General features: G+C 48.2%; 1 protein-coding gene across 1 annotated transcript; it reads left to right on the top strand.

The window, feature by feature from the left end:
• The first annotated feature begins 662 nt into the window (after positions 1-662).
• Positions 663-9,839, top strand: Thoc3 (THO complex subunit 3). Its single transcript, NM_001106059.1, is given in 6 exon segments — positions 663-966; positions 1,519-1,675; positions 3,040-3,244; positions 5,375-5,536; positions 5,628-5,728; positions 8,654-9,839. Coding segments are annotated over 6 exon segments (1,056 nt in total). The 5' UTR covers positions 663-699; the 3' UTR covers positions 8,818-9,839.
• Positions 9,840-13,825: the final 3,986 nt, after the last annotated feature.

The following is a 13,825-nucleotide window of genomic DNA, read 5'->3' on the forward strand; positions in this document are numbered from 1 at the left end:
TCGAGGCCAGCCTAGTCTTCAGAGTGAGTTCCAGGACAGCTAGGGATACACCGAGAGACTGTCTCGAAAAACCAAAATCCAAGAAAAACTAACCAAACAAGGAGCAATCGGATGGTGGTGGTCCAGGACAGACAGGACTACACAGAGTAATCGTGTCTTCAAAAACAAAAACAAAAACAAAAACAAAAAACAAAAACCAAAACCCCCAAACAAACCAAATTTCAAATCAACCAACTTTTCCCAACTCCAACCGACAAACCCACACTTATCAATTCCTTCATTCCACAAACATCTAACCTTTCTCCTGGAGCGAGAATTTTGCTATGGCCTTTTGCTTTAAGGGCAGGATGAGGACCTTGCAGTGAAAAGCAACTCTAGAACAAAAAGATATTTTTACTTGTAGGTAAATTGGAGGCTTTAACCTTGGTCCTCTTTTTCGAATAAACCAGACTACCAAGAAACAGGTGAGAAGACCATTAAAAAAATTGAAGTCTTCGAAAAAGACGCGAATTTAAGGAGAAATCATCCCTATTCCAAAAGGTAAAGGTGGACGCGCCCTGCATGCCGGGATTTGTAGTCCGGGGCGGGCGAGAGGCGCCTGCGCGGAGCGACAAGGCGCTTTTATCGGCGCATGCGCGCGGCGACGGCGCCAGGCTCAGAGTCTCCAGCTTCCGGCGCGCGGTCCTTGCGGAGAGGGCCATGGCGGTTCCCGCCGCTGTCCTGGGGCCCTCTGCCCTCAGCCAGAGCGGCCCCGGGTCGATGGCGCCCTGGTGCTCGGTGAGCAGTGGCCCGTCTCGTTATGTGCTCGGGATGCAGGAGTTGTTCCGAGGCCACAGCAAGACTCGTGAGTTCCCGGCGCACAGTGCCAAGGTGCACTCGGTGGCCTGGAGCTGCGACGGTCGTCGCTTGGCCTCGGGATCTTTCGACAAGACTGCCAGCGTGTTCTTGCTGGAGAAGGACCGGCTGGTGAGCTTGTAGGGCACGGGCATGGCCGGGAAGGGGGCTGTGTGTGGAGGGAGAGGGCCTGTCGTTGGCGGTAAGGAGGAAAGGTTTGAGGGGCTGGAAGAGTTGGAGTGACGAATGGGCTGAGGCTGCCTGGCGGAGAGCAGAGAACGAACTTAGTGGCAAGTAAAGAGGTGTGGCGACGTGGCTGCAGGCCAGGGAACGTTGAAATTTTGTGGCCGAGAGTGATGAGGGTCTACAAGAGCCCAGGGTAGGAATACTCAGTGAGGAATGGCTAGGGACTGATGAGGTGGTAGAGTCCCTAGGGTGGAGACGAGGGTTTTATTTGAAAATGATAGTGCATCTTTTTGGAGTGGACAGATGGGTTGGGGTGGTTATGTGGTAAAAGAAGAAAGAAAGGAGCCCAGGAAGGGCAGATGTCGAAGCTCAGAGAGGTTCGTGTGAGTTGAAGTTTTGGGAAAAGAGCTGGATTTCTTTTTTGCATATCCAGATCTTTGCTGGTTTCAATGTACCACTGCTCGGATAAAAGTGGCATCTGAATTCTGTTCTTTTAAGGTCAAGGAAAACAACTACCGTGGACATGGGGATAGCGTGGACCAGCTCTGCTGGCATCCAAGCAACCCTGACCTTTTTGTCACCGCATCTGGAGATAAAACCATTCGCATCTGGGATGTGAGGACTACAAAATGCATCGCCACTGTGAACACGAAAGGTAACTTCAGAGAGAGGGTCTTCAGCAGCCATGTACTGTGTTCTTTGTAGCTAGTGCAGTTTATCAGGATGTATATGTCTGCCTGGAGAAGACCAGAATAGAATGTGAGCACTTTCCTGACAGGCCATAGATACATAGATGAGCAGTGGAAGCCATCCCAGGAGTAGTGTGTGCAGAGGCATGGAGAATTGGGAGATCCTGGCAGGTTACAATGGCTGAGAAATGGCAGGGTACAATGGGTGATCTGGAAAATTGTGCATTATATTTAAAGGCAGTGTTCAAAGTGGTGTAGTAATTTAAGTATGCTTGGCCCAGGGAGTGGCATCATTAGAAAATGTGGCCTTGTTAGAGGAAGTGTGTCACTGTGAAGGGGGCTTTGAGACCCTCATCCTAGCTGCCTGGAAGCCAGTATTCTCCTGTTCGCCTTTGGATTAAGATATAGAACTCTCAACTTGTCCAGCCCCACATCTGCCTGGATGCTCCTGCCTTGATGTTAATGGACTGAACCTCTGAACCTGTAAGCCAGCCCCAGTTAAATGCTGTCCTTTATAAGAGTTGCCTTGGTTGTGGTGTCTGCTCACAGCAGTAAAACCTACTAAGACAGGCAGTTTTGTTGATTTTTAGATTTTTTTTTTTAATTTTCGTGTGTGTTGATGGTGCGTGTATGTGTGTGCATGTACGTGTACATGTATTATGTGTGTATAGGCGCCAGAAGAAGGTGTCTTATATTCTATAGATGAACTTATAGATGATTCTGAATTGTGGGTGCTAGGAATTGAACTTGGGTCTCTTGGGGAAAAATCCAAGTGCTCTTTAGCCCCACAGCAAAAAAACAAAACAAAACAAAACAAAACAAAACAGGTTTTGAGGGGGATACAAGGTTTCTTTGCGTAGCCCTGGCTATCCTAGAACTTACTCTGTAGACCAGGCTAGACTCGTGAACTCCGAGATCCACCTGCCTCTGCCTCCCAAGTGCTGGGTTTGAAGGCATGTATCACCATCAAGCTCCCACAACAGAATTCTTGATACACTCTCTGATAGATTCTAAACTGCACTAGAGAGAGTGAAATGTTTAAAAAAAAATTAACATTTCGATTTAATGACGTTGAAAAGTTTAACTTCTGTGTTCAGCGTGGACATTCCTGACTTTGATGGTGGGACCAGTGCCAGGGTGTAGAATGGGGTGGTGTTTTTGACAAACGTTCAGACTCACGGTTGCCCCCTCTGTCAGCGGGAGCTTCCTTCCATTGACTTGGTGACGACTTAGTGCTGACGGTCGCTCTGGTCTTCTTTCCAGGCAGAATAAGCTGTGGAGGCGGACGGGCAAAGGTGAGCTTGCTGACGGATTATATCTGGGTTCCTAGGGGAGAACATTAACATCTGCTGGAGTCCCGACGGGCAGACCATTGCAGTGGGCAACAAGGATGATGTCGTGACCTTTATTGACGCCAAGACGCACCGTTCCAAAGCGGAGGAGCAGTTCAAGTTTGAGGTCAATGAGATCTCGTGGAACAACGACAACAACATGTTCTTCCTGACCAATGGCAACGGCTGTATCAACATCCTCAGGTGAGGCTCTGGCCTGGGCGGGATTGTCAGATTGCTGCCCTGGCTGCCTTGTCAATGGCAGAGATGAGTTAGCTGTGAGCCTAGCCCAAAAGACTTGAGAGGATAGAATATTTAAAAAAAATTTACCTTCTTTTAGGCATTCTGGATTTTGTGAGTTCATACTGATACTGATTACATTTTCCTGTTGATCGAGAGGGAACTAAAACTTGTGAAGGTTCAGTTATCAGACAGACCACCCAGGGGCTTGATGCACCTGAAACTGTGGCTAAGTCACTCTTGTAAAGTTTCAGCTTAAATATCATTTTCCCTCTAGCAAAGTCACTTCATCCTATCCTCGCTAAGATTAGAGCGTTTTAGTGTGTCTTATGCCCTTCCTCTTTCTCTCTTTCTTTCTCTCTCTCTCTCTCTTTATTTCTTTCTTTCTCTCTTTCTCTCTTTCTCTCTTTCTTGTTTATGTATGTTCTTTGGTGTTTTGCCTGCATGTATGTCTGTTTGAGGGTGTTGAATCCTCTGGAACTAGAATTATAGACGGTTGGGAGCTGCCATGTGGTTGCTGGGAATTGAACCTGGGTCCTCTGGAAAACCAGCCAAGTGCTCTTAACCGCTGAGCCATCTCTCCAGCCCCAGGAAGCAGTTCTTAATTCTGTATGATAATGTATACTTTATCTCTATTTCTCATTGCACTAGCAATTTCATGGTGGAGAGGACTGTGTTTATGTTTTCCATTGAATTGCTAATGCAATTATTAAGACCTAGGTAGGTCTTAATAGTAGGATCTCAGTAAGTATTTGTTGTATAAGTAAAAGAAAATGTGAAATAAAGATTCAGGGCCCCGAGGCCGTGCTATTGCAGTGCGGGGGAGGAATGCGAGACAGATGGCCGTAGTTTCTTTGGTTGAGAGGATGAAGTTTGTTGTGAGTCCTGTAGCTTTTAACTTTTCAAAGCCTACTTTTAATGATGGTTCTTAAATGCTTTTAACCCTCCCTTCTAGCCCACTACCCACCAGAGGTAGTGGAAAAGAAAAGATATGGGGGAAGCGGACCTTTTTAGAAGTTATTCTTTGGAGCAAATCCCATCTGAGTTGTCGGGAGGTCAGCAGTTCAGTTCACGGGTCAGCAGTGGCAGCTCGACCCACTAGGAAATACTTCATGAATACATCAGTGGTCCAGTTCGGTACAGTCAGGACAGGAGCATGAATCAGCAATGGTGGCACGGCATAGCAGACACAGCCAGGCCACCTGAATTGGCATGAGTCAGCAGGAGGAACCAGGACAAGTAGGGATGCCAGGAGTTCTCTTTCAACGAAGAGGAGGTTGGCAAAGACGTGAGAATTGTACAGCTAGCTCTGCAAGCCCCTCTCTTCCCTATTCCTGCTCCTTTCAAATATCGAGTGTGCTCCATGGGTCTTTTCTCATCCCGTGTTGCCTCAGCACATGAGTCTGTCTTAGCAAAACTCTGTGTGAGTCTCTATCAACTGACATCCAGAGGCCTTGGAAGCGGCAGCATACCACCAGAAGTTTTTTGGTGTGCTTCTCTATGGACCTCAACCAATACAGCGCATCCTTTCTCATGTCTACTTCAGCAAAATGTTCCTTCATGAGTCCGCCTCAGCACAGATGGATTCATCTGTGTCTGCTTCAGGAAAAAACTCCGTCATGTGTTTGCCCCAGCAAAACACCATCTGACACAACTGACTTTCCAAAGAACCCTTAAGTTTCCACTTCAGAACCCCAAGTTAAACGAAACAAGACAAAAATCACATTGGCAGGGATATTGAAGGAGTTATATATTCATAGACCTGGATACTGTACTGGGCTTTACTGTTTGTGTATTGGATAGTATAGCTAGGTATCACAGTCCTGGATTTGCTTCTTCTATGCCTTAGGTGTGACACTCTTACTTTCTTTTCCTCCAGAGTGATGCTCTCAGGAAGCCTAGAGATGGTCTAATTTTCTGTGAGGTCCAGTAGCCTCACTGGTTCATCTAGGTGTTGGTGGTCTCGGTCCTGTGCTCTTGTACTTGGGCAAACCTTTTGTTTCTTCCTGTAGGGATGTTTTTGTTAGTGTTTTCCCCTTGGTGTCTTAGTGCCCTGGCCCTCTTCTGCACACTGATGGCTGTCTTGTCTCTCAGCTACCCAGAACTGAAGCCTGTGCAGTCCATCAATGCCCACCCTTCTAACTGCATCTGTATCAAGTTTGACCCCATGGGGAAATACTTTGCCACAGGAAGTGCGGATGCCTTGGTCAGCCTCTGGGACGTTGACGAGCTAGTGTGCGTGCGGTGCTTTTCCAGGTATGTAGCTGACAGGCTTTTCTTGTGGGGAATCAACCTTTCCTCCCCCTTTGGGGGTAACTAACTGATGTTTCTCTCCATCCTGTCATAGACTAGATTGGCCTGTGAGGACCCTCAGTTTTAGCCACGATGGGAAAATGCTGGCGTCGGCTTCGGAGGACCATTTCATTGACATAGCTGAAGTAGAGACAGGTATCTTAATTTGACTCCTTCGAGATGATGCCTGGCCTCAGGCCTTCTCTGGGCACGTTTTAGCTGTGTGATACCACGTCACTAGTGGTATCAGATGGGTTTGTTTTGTTGAGATATTTGTTGATAGGATTGTCAGCTTTGTGTAATGGTGGGGCGGAAGGGCAGGAACAGAGTGCCAGGTCTGAAGAGAAGCGCTGTAGGAAAACACTGCATTTGCATTATTTCTTCTGTTATCTAAAAATACATTTTAAAAAAAAGGTAGGGATTTTTGTTTGTTTTGTTTTGTTTTTTTTGAGAAGGGTCTTACTTTGTAGCCCTGACTGGCCTGGAACTCCCGATGTAGATGAGACTGTCTTTGAATTTACAGAGCATCTGTTCCTGCTTTCTGAGCGGGGGTTAGAGCAGGACGTCATTTATGGGTGCTCCTCCCAAAGCCCACTGCCTCCTTTCTGACACCTGTCGGGTTTCTGTGTTCCTGGGTTTTGCTGCTTCTTTGAAGTTGTTTGTAAATACATGATTTTATGTATCTGTAAAATTAGGACCCCCAAATGAGAGCACACATGGAATATTTGTCTTTCTGGTGAATTTTGTGTGATTATCACCGAGTTATGATAGCCTTTGTCTTGTTTTCTTTCTCCGTAGCTGTGATAAATGCCCTATGACAGCAGCTTCACGGGGGAGGGGCTTCTTTGGCTCACACTTAGTTACAGCTCACTTCGGGCTGGACAGTTGAGCAGAGAGCCATGAATAAGTGTTTGTGCACAGCTGCCCTTCTCCTTTCAGTCCAGGGACCCCTGAGACCCACGCTCCAAGGGTCTTCCCACCTCAAGGAGCTCAGTCAAGAAAGCACCTCACAGGATGGCCGATCTAGACAGAGGTTCACCGAAATGCCCTTAGCAGACTGTTTTTAAGTCAAACTGACCAACACAGGCTTAGTTGAACCATCTGCAGTATGCAGAATACGTCTTGAGGGCTGGTTATTGATCTTGGGTGAGCATTGCCAGCCATTCAGCAGTGTGGGGCCCTTAGGGAGCGGAGGCTTCTTAACTCCCTCCACTCCCGACCCACGGGGCTCAGGCACAGCTGTCTGAGGATTTTCATCCGGCCGTGGCTGTGTCAGTAATGGAGCTGGTGTGACCACCGTAACTTGACAGCCAGTGTGGGGGCTGGGTCAGGTCACCAGGTTTGCTTGGCGAGTGAACTCCTTTACCAGCCTTGCCTCTTTCTGTCCATTCTTTAGAGGTAGAACTTTCGTATGTTTCTTTTCAAACTTTCTGTCTATGCATTTTTTTTTATTGGAGTAAATAACATTAGGTATAATTCCTGAATATTTTTGGTAGTTAAGTCTGAAAGAAGGTAAGAGTGAATTTTGATTTTATTTCTGATACTGTATAGAATAGAACTCCATTTTAACAGTTTAACATTTTAACGCTGGTATCGGCCTCACACAGTCAGCGCTGTATGTCATTTAGGGATTAGCTTTGCAGTCAGTTATCAGGGTTCTTATCCTAGTTAGTGTTGCTAGTGCTGTGAGAAATACCACGACCGAAGCGACCTGGGGAAGAGAGGCTCACACTTACTACACTTCATTGTCAGAGGAAGTCAGGACAGGAACTCAAACAGGGCGGGAGCCTGGAGTCAGGGGCTGAAGCAGAGGCCATGGAGGGGTGCTGCTTACTGGCTTGCTCTCTATGGCTTGCTCAGCCTGCTTTCTTACACCCAGGACTACCAGCCCAGGGATGGCACCACACACAGTGGGTTGTGCCCTCCCCATCAATCACCAATTATGAAAATGCCCTACAGGCTTGCCCACAGTGCACTCTTATGGAGGCATTTTCTTAGGTGAGGCTCCCTCCATGCCAGTGACTAGCCTGTTACACTGACACAGACTGCTGGCCACAGCACTCAGTTTGTAAAGCTGTGTGCTTACCTGGGAAACATCTCAGGGGTTTTCGTGGTTGCTTTGGTTTTCTTCAGTTGTGTAAATTTTTATCTTAACCAAATCCATAGCAAAAGATACAAATTAAACACCTAAAGAAAAGTGAGAGTCCTGTGGTAGTGACACCAGAAAGCACGGGTGTGTCCGTAGCCTAGCAGTAATTCAGACAAGCTGGAGATGGCTGTCCCCGACAGGATTACTGTAAACACTTCACATATATAACAGAAATGTGTACTTATGTGTGTACACGAGTATGTTCTAGTAGTGCAGGGTATAATTTGTAGACCGTATAGTTGACCTCTTAGATGTACACCAACCGTTCTCACACCCAGCATCTTTATAGTGGTGCCACACTGTAGGTCTTCTGTAAAAATTGTAAAGAGCGGTTTGCGGCTCTTTTGCCTGCATGTGTGTCTGTGCCGTACAGTGCCTCTTGCTCATAGAGGCTAGAAGAGGGAGCTGGGTCCCTAGGTGCTGGGTCCCATTGGGTTGGAGCTAAACAGATGGCTGTGAGCTGCCATGTATGTGCTGGGATTTGCATCTGGGTCCTTTAGAAGAACAGCCAGGGCTCTTAGCTGCTGATCCAACTCTCCGCTCCCACATTGTAAGCCTTAACTCAAAGGGAGAAAACGTGGAGCAGACCTGAAAGAAACCATGTCTAATTTCAACAACTTAGAAGGAAACGTCTGGGGAAAAGTTATTTGCAAGGCTTTGTGGTGTATGAGGTGTGTGGCTTTGGAGACAAACTGCCTTCATTTTCCTTAGGTGTCACTTTGTTAAGGCACCACAGCCTCTCACAGTCCTGCCACTGGCATGCAGTAAGAACAGGCCATCTGTAGGGTGCTCAGCAGACCATAGCTGGTAATTGTTTTTCCTGGGAGTATAGGTTAGAGGCCTAGACTCAAGTTAACTTTCCTGTCACCTGCTCATGTGTGACATCTCTATATGCCAAGTACTAATAACATTCTCTCTGTTGCTTTCTGTAGGAGACAAGCTGTGGGAGGTGCAGTGTGAGTCCCCGACTTTCACCGTGGCTTGGCACCCCAAGAGGCCTCTGCTGGCTTTTGCCTGCGACGACAAAGATGGCAAGTACGACAGCAGCCGGGAGGCTGGGACCGTGAAGCTCTTCGGGCTTCCCAATGACTCCTGAGAGGACATAGCTGGAAGGAAGAGGACGCCGGGCGGACTATTCAGGCTTCCTAATGACTGGACCTGACGGGGAGAGGGGGCTGGGCGCAAGCCTTCCTTTTGTATAGTTCCGTGTGGTCTTTTGGGCTTTGGGCACCCTAAATGTTTGTAAATGGCATACATTACAAAAACCCTTTGGTCAGGCTGTGGTACCGGAGGATTGAACCAGCCTTGCACGTGGTGAGCAAGTGGCCCACTCAGCCAGCCCCGCCCCACTGCCTGAGGTTTTTTGTTTTTTGTTTTTTGTTTTTTTTTGGTGTATTTTGTGTTAAGCAGTTAGCTAATAAGGACTCTGCAAGTATGGGTCATAATCTGTTGTTGAGGGTTCTCTAAAGGAAGAGAACTGGTAGAATGTCTGTCTGTCTCTCTCTTGTCTCTGTGTGTCCATACATGGGATTTTATCAGAATGGCTGACAGGCTGTGGTCTGGGTTGTCATTCCAACGACGCTGCCGTCTCCTGACGGAAAGGCCAAGGATCAGTAGCCGCTGAGACTCATCTGATGCGGAGTCCTGGGGAATCCTAGAGAGCTGCAATCGTCCGTCAGTGTTGGAATCCTGAAGAAGCAGGCTCTGTGGTTACCAGGGAGGGACTCCCTGAGCAGCAGGGTGGATGGACCAGGCAGTGAGAGTGAGGGCAAACAGGCAGAAAGCGGAAGCCTTTTGTGTGACTTTTTATACACTGCCACCAGCATGTGTCCCAGGTTTCCGGTGGCTCTTCCTACCTCAGATGATCAAGATTTCTCTCAGGTGTGCCCTGCTGGTTGGGTTTCAGTGGTTTCCAGACGCTGCAGTCAAGTTGACAGCCAAGATTGCCCACCACATGCCCAGCGTGGCATGCCCTTTGGGAGTGCCCTGTGTTCTGGGTTTTAATATGGCAGTTTGTTGCTTAGGCAGTACCTACTTAGAGGGAGGGCAGCATAGGGATGGGATTTTTAAAAACAGCTTTGAGAACTGAGCATTCATTAAAGCCGGCTTTCGTTATGAGGTGTCTAAAGTTACTGTTTTTGTTCCTGGAAGATACTGCAGGTTTAAATTCTGTTTTGGTTTTAAATCTGAGTTTATGATCCCATCTAACCCTCTAACTAAGACCATGAACTGCAGTGCTGGGCTGCTGTGGTATTGCAAAGTCATCTGTGTACATAAGCGGGTGTACATCTGGCCTCCTCCTACCTGGTTTTATATAGAGCAAACCAAGGGAAAACAGAAACACTGTAAAACAGAAATAAATACAAAATCAGACAGATAAATGAATAGGAAGTCAAGGCTGAGGAAGTGGAGGAGGAGTGTGTGAGGAGTGAGGCCATCATGGATGATCTGACTAACACAGCAAACTGAAGATGGAGGGAGGTCAGTCTGTCTGACACAAGCGCTCAGTGTGTTCCACAGCCTGGGACTTGGTAATGTAGCCCAAGCTGGCCTGCACTCGCTGTCCTCCTGCCTTCGCTCGCTCGGCTTCCATTACAGGCCACCGTTGTGGTTGGCATCTTTCTGGAATAAGCACCGACACCAGAGAGGGGTCAAGGTGGACAGACCAGGGCGGCTGAAAGGCCTCAGGCCCACGTCCGTCCTGTCCACATTCTCTATAATTTTGAAACCACATGGTGGCTCGAAGAAGCAATCAAGATTTCACAGAAGCGTACCCGCAGGTTGTTAAGGGCAACGGCGAGGATTGAGCTCTTTCTGCAGGTCATTCTGTTCCTGGCATCAATGAAGTCATGCTTGGCAAATGGGACCAGCAGTGCTTCAAGCACATCACTAAGCAAGTCAATAAACGAGCATTGAATACATGGCCTGTTCTACTATGCCTTGCTGCCTAAGGGAGCCACTCGGCAGGGGCTGGTGAGACGGCTCAGTGGGTAGAGACATCTGAATCCAAACCTGACAACCTGTGTTCAGTCGCCAGGGTCCACGTGGCGGAAGGAGTGCACCAGCTCACAATGCTGTCCTCTGGCCTTCCCATGCCATTCCCATGAAGAAACCAGACGTCGCCAAACACCACCGTGTTGGATGTATTAGGAGCGCGTAGTGGGTCTTTAAAAGTTTGAAAAAAATTTTTGCTGCTTCGAGTCAGGGTCTTGCAGTGTGGAGGGTATTTTTGGTTTTACAATTTTGGGGATTATGGGTAACACTGCTAGTCGTGTGATCATGTTCAGATCCAGGTTTGCTGGGAGGGCGGAGATGAGCCTTAACCTTGTGTCTCTCTGGATTGCCTTTCCAAGGAAGAAGTCCTTGGGCCCCTGGTGAGTGAGGTGGTCTGTTGATCTCAGTCTTGGGCTCAGGAGTCTTTCTCCTGGCTCTCTAACACCCGTCATCATTGTAGACCTTCCTTGTAGTCCAATGGTGTTCATGTCACAGCCCTGTTCTTGGATACACTCTTTCTGTTTTTTTAATCTATCTGTTCCCCTTAGTGTTGGAGGGTTGGTTTCAAACCCAGTTGGATTCCGTCCTCATCTGTGTGGAATTTCTCCCCTTCAGTTCCCTCAGCTTCGGAAAAGAGGTGCACACTGATTATCTAGAAATCTGCTGTCACCTGGTGGAGGTCTACAGCTGTACATGAGTCCCCTGGGGAAGGGCTCCCCCTAGTGGCAGTCTTTGCAGTTTTAGAAAAAGGAGGGGAGGGGGAGGAGGGCGAGGAGTGGGAAGAGGAGAAGAGAAAGGAGGGGAAAGGGGAGGGGGATGAGGGGAAGAGGAGGATGAAGATGTTTCTGTGCAGGTCTTGAGTACTGTGTGTTCCGGGTGCAGCAGAGGCCACATGAGGGAGAAGGCAGCAGCTGGCAGCACAGCAAGGTCCTTGGGTGGAGAAGATGGTCAGTGGAGTGTGAGGACTGAGGGAAGGAGGAGCGTCAGGACAGGAGACTCAATACCTGTGTGGGGGTGAGCACACAAGGTAGACCGACAGGTGGGTCGGAGGAGATGGAGGACTTAGGATTGAATTCCCTCTCTGGAAGAATCTGGGTAAGCTTCTGCGCTCTTGTGATTTTTCTTTCCTTTAAACATTTTCTTGAATTTTGTTTTCTGGCCGGGGATCAAACCCAGAGCCTCTCACACACTGGGCAACTGCTCTTCCACTAAGCCATGTGGTTCTCCTTAAAATGTGCATAACAACAGAGTGGCTTAGGGTCGAGCTTGTTGGCACATGCCTGGCACAGGACTCCTGTTTGGTAAAAAGCTCTCTTTGCCGTGCGGGTGGTGGGCTGACGCTGTGTGCACTCTGCTGTAGGAAGGGCTTTCGTCATGCTCTGGGCCTGTCACCTTCTGACCAAAGGGGAGGTACAAAGTGGTCTAGTAGGCTTTCATAAAGGTGGGATGGGCGGGATTTGCAAATGGACGTTTAATGCTTCTCAGTATCTCCTCACACAACCTTAAGTCTGTATTCATTCCCTTTCAAAGCTCTGATAAAATACCATCACCAGGGGTTGGGGATTTAGCTCAGTGGTAGAGCGCTTGCCTAGTAAGTGCAAGGCCCTGGGTTCGGTTCTCAGCTCCGGAAAAAAAAGAAAGAAAAAACAATACTATCACCAAAAGCAACTTTGGGGAGCGTTTTATTTTTGTTGATGGTTACACCAGGAGAGTCCATAACAACTGGGGGGGAATGGCGGGCAGAGCACACAGCTGACCCATCCTATATTCAAGGACAGTGCAGAGCAGAGGGAGGGCAGGCTGGATACTGGCCAGGCTATAAACCTGCCTACTCAAAACTCATCCCTGATGTGTGCTTCCTCCAGCAAACAGCGCCACCCAGTGGGGACCGAGTTTTCAAATACACGAGCCTCTGGGGGACATTTTCATCGAATCACAGTATACTGGAAATTGTTTAGTTGGTGATTACGATTTACCTTTGGTTGTTTATGTTTGAAATTATTGCCAAATGGAGCTATAATGCTTGACTTTTGTATTTTGGGGATGTTGGGTCTTCAATCCAGGACCTCACACATGATAGGGAAGTGCTCTGCAACTGGGCTATGCCCCTATCCCCAAGTTGTGAGTTTAAAGACATCTAACATCCTCACCTTTTTTAATTTTTTTTTCTTTTTTCTTTTTTTCGGAGCTGGGGACCGAACCCAGGGCCTTGTGCTTGCTAGGCAAGCACTCTACCACTGAGCTAAATCCCCAACCCCACATCCTCACCTTTTATGTGTTAGGGAAAGAGGACTGGGTGCGACATGTCACTCAAATAACAATGCCATAGTAACCTGTGTATACTCGGTCACCACTCATTCAGAGGCCGTCATGAGTGGAATGGTCAGTCCCTACTTTCCCCAACTCCGCTGTTAATGACTCTGGTCAAGGAGTTGGGGCAGGCAGAGCCAAGAGTCAGAGCACCCAGTGATGCCCTTGGGCACAGGCAACCAGAACACGGTCTCAGCTGAACCAGAATGGGGATCGAAGCCAACCTGGAAGTTTTCCTCCTGGACTGAGATGTCACTGTGAAGTTTCGTGTTGAAGGTGATGAGGACTGTGACTCCGATTGGAGCAGTTCTTTACTGAACATTTATGATGGACTGTGGCTCCAGACTGGCATCTGAACATCCTCACTGTCTTCACTGGGTTAACTGGAAAGTTCCTGAGGTCCCTCTGCTGGGCTTGTACGGGGAAAGAATGGATGGATCTTCTGCTGTATTCATTCGCCAGGATCCGGGGTCAGTGCATTGGTTTGAAGCCCATGTCCCTTCCACTGTGTTATGACTCTGCCTTGGGTCACAAAGCTAGCTTCAAGTAGAGGAGACCTCACAGTGGCACAGATATAAAACCCCAGGACGGTAGGGGCTTTACCGTCTATGTTGGGATTCCTGTGGTTCTGTGTGGGACAGGTGCCAATGTGCTCATGGTGTATTCAGAGAAAAGTGAGCAGGAGGCAGCCAACAGGTGAAGGCAGGAGAGTCCATTCAGCCTTGATACCGTCTGTGGAGCCCCTGAGAGCAGCGCTGAGGACTCAGATAACACAGGTCCATCGTCTCTGCCCCAGGAGC

Source organism: Rattus norvegicus, chromosome 17 (genome assembly GCF_021556685.1).
Source record: "Rattus norvegicus strain SHRSP/BbbUtx chromosome 17, alternate assembly SHRSP_T2T, whole genome shotgun sequence".
Taxonomy (NCBI): Eukaryota; Metazoa; Chordata; class Mammalia; order Rodentia; family Muridae; genus Rattus; species Rattus norvegicus.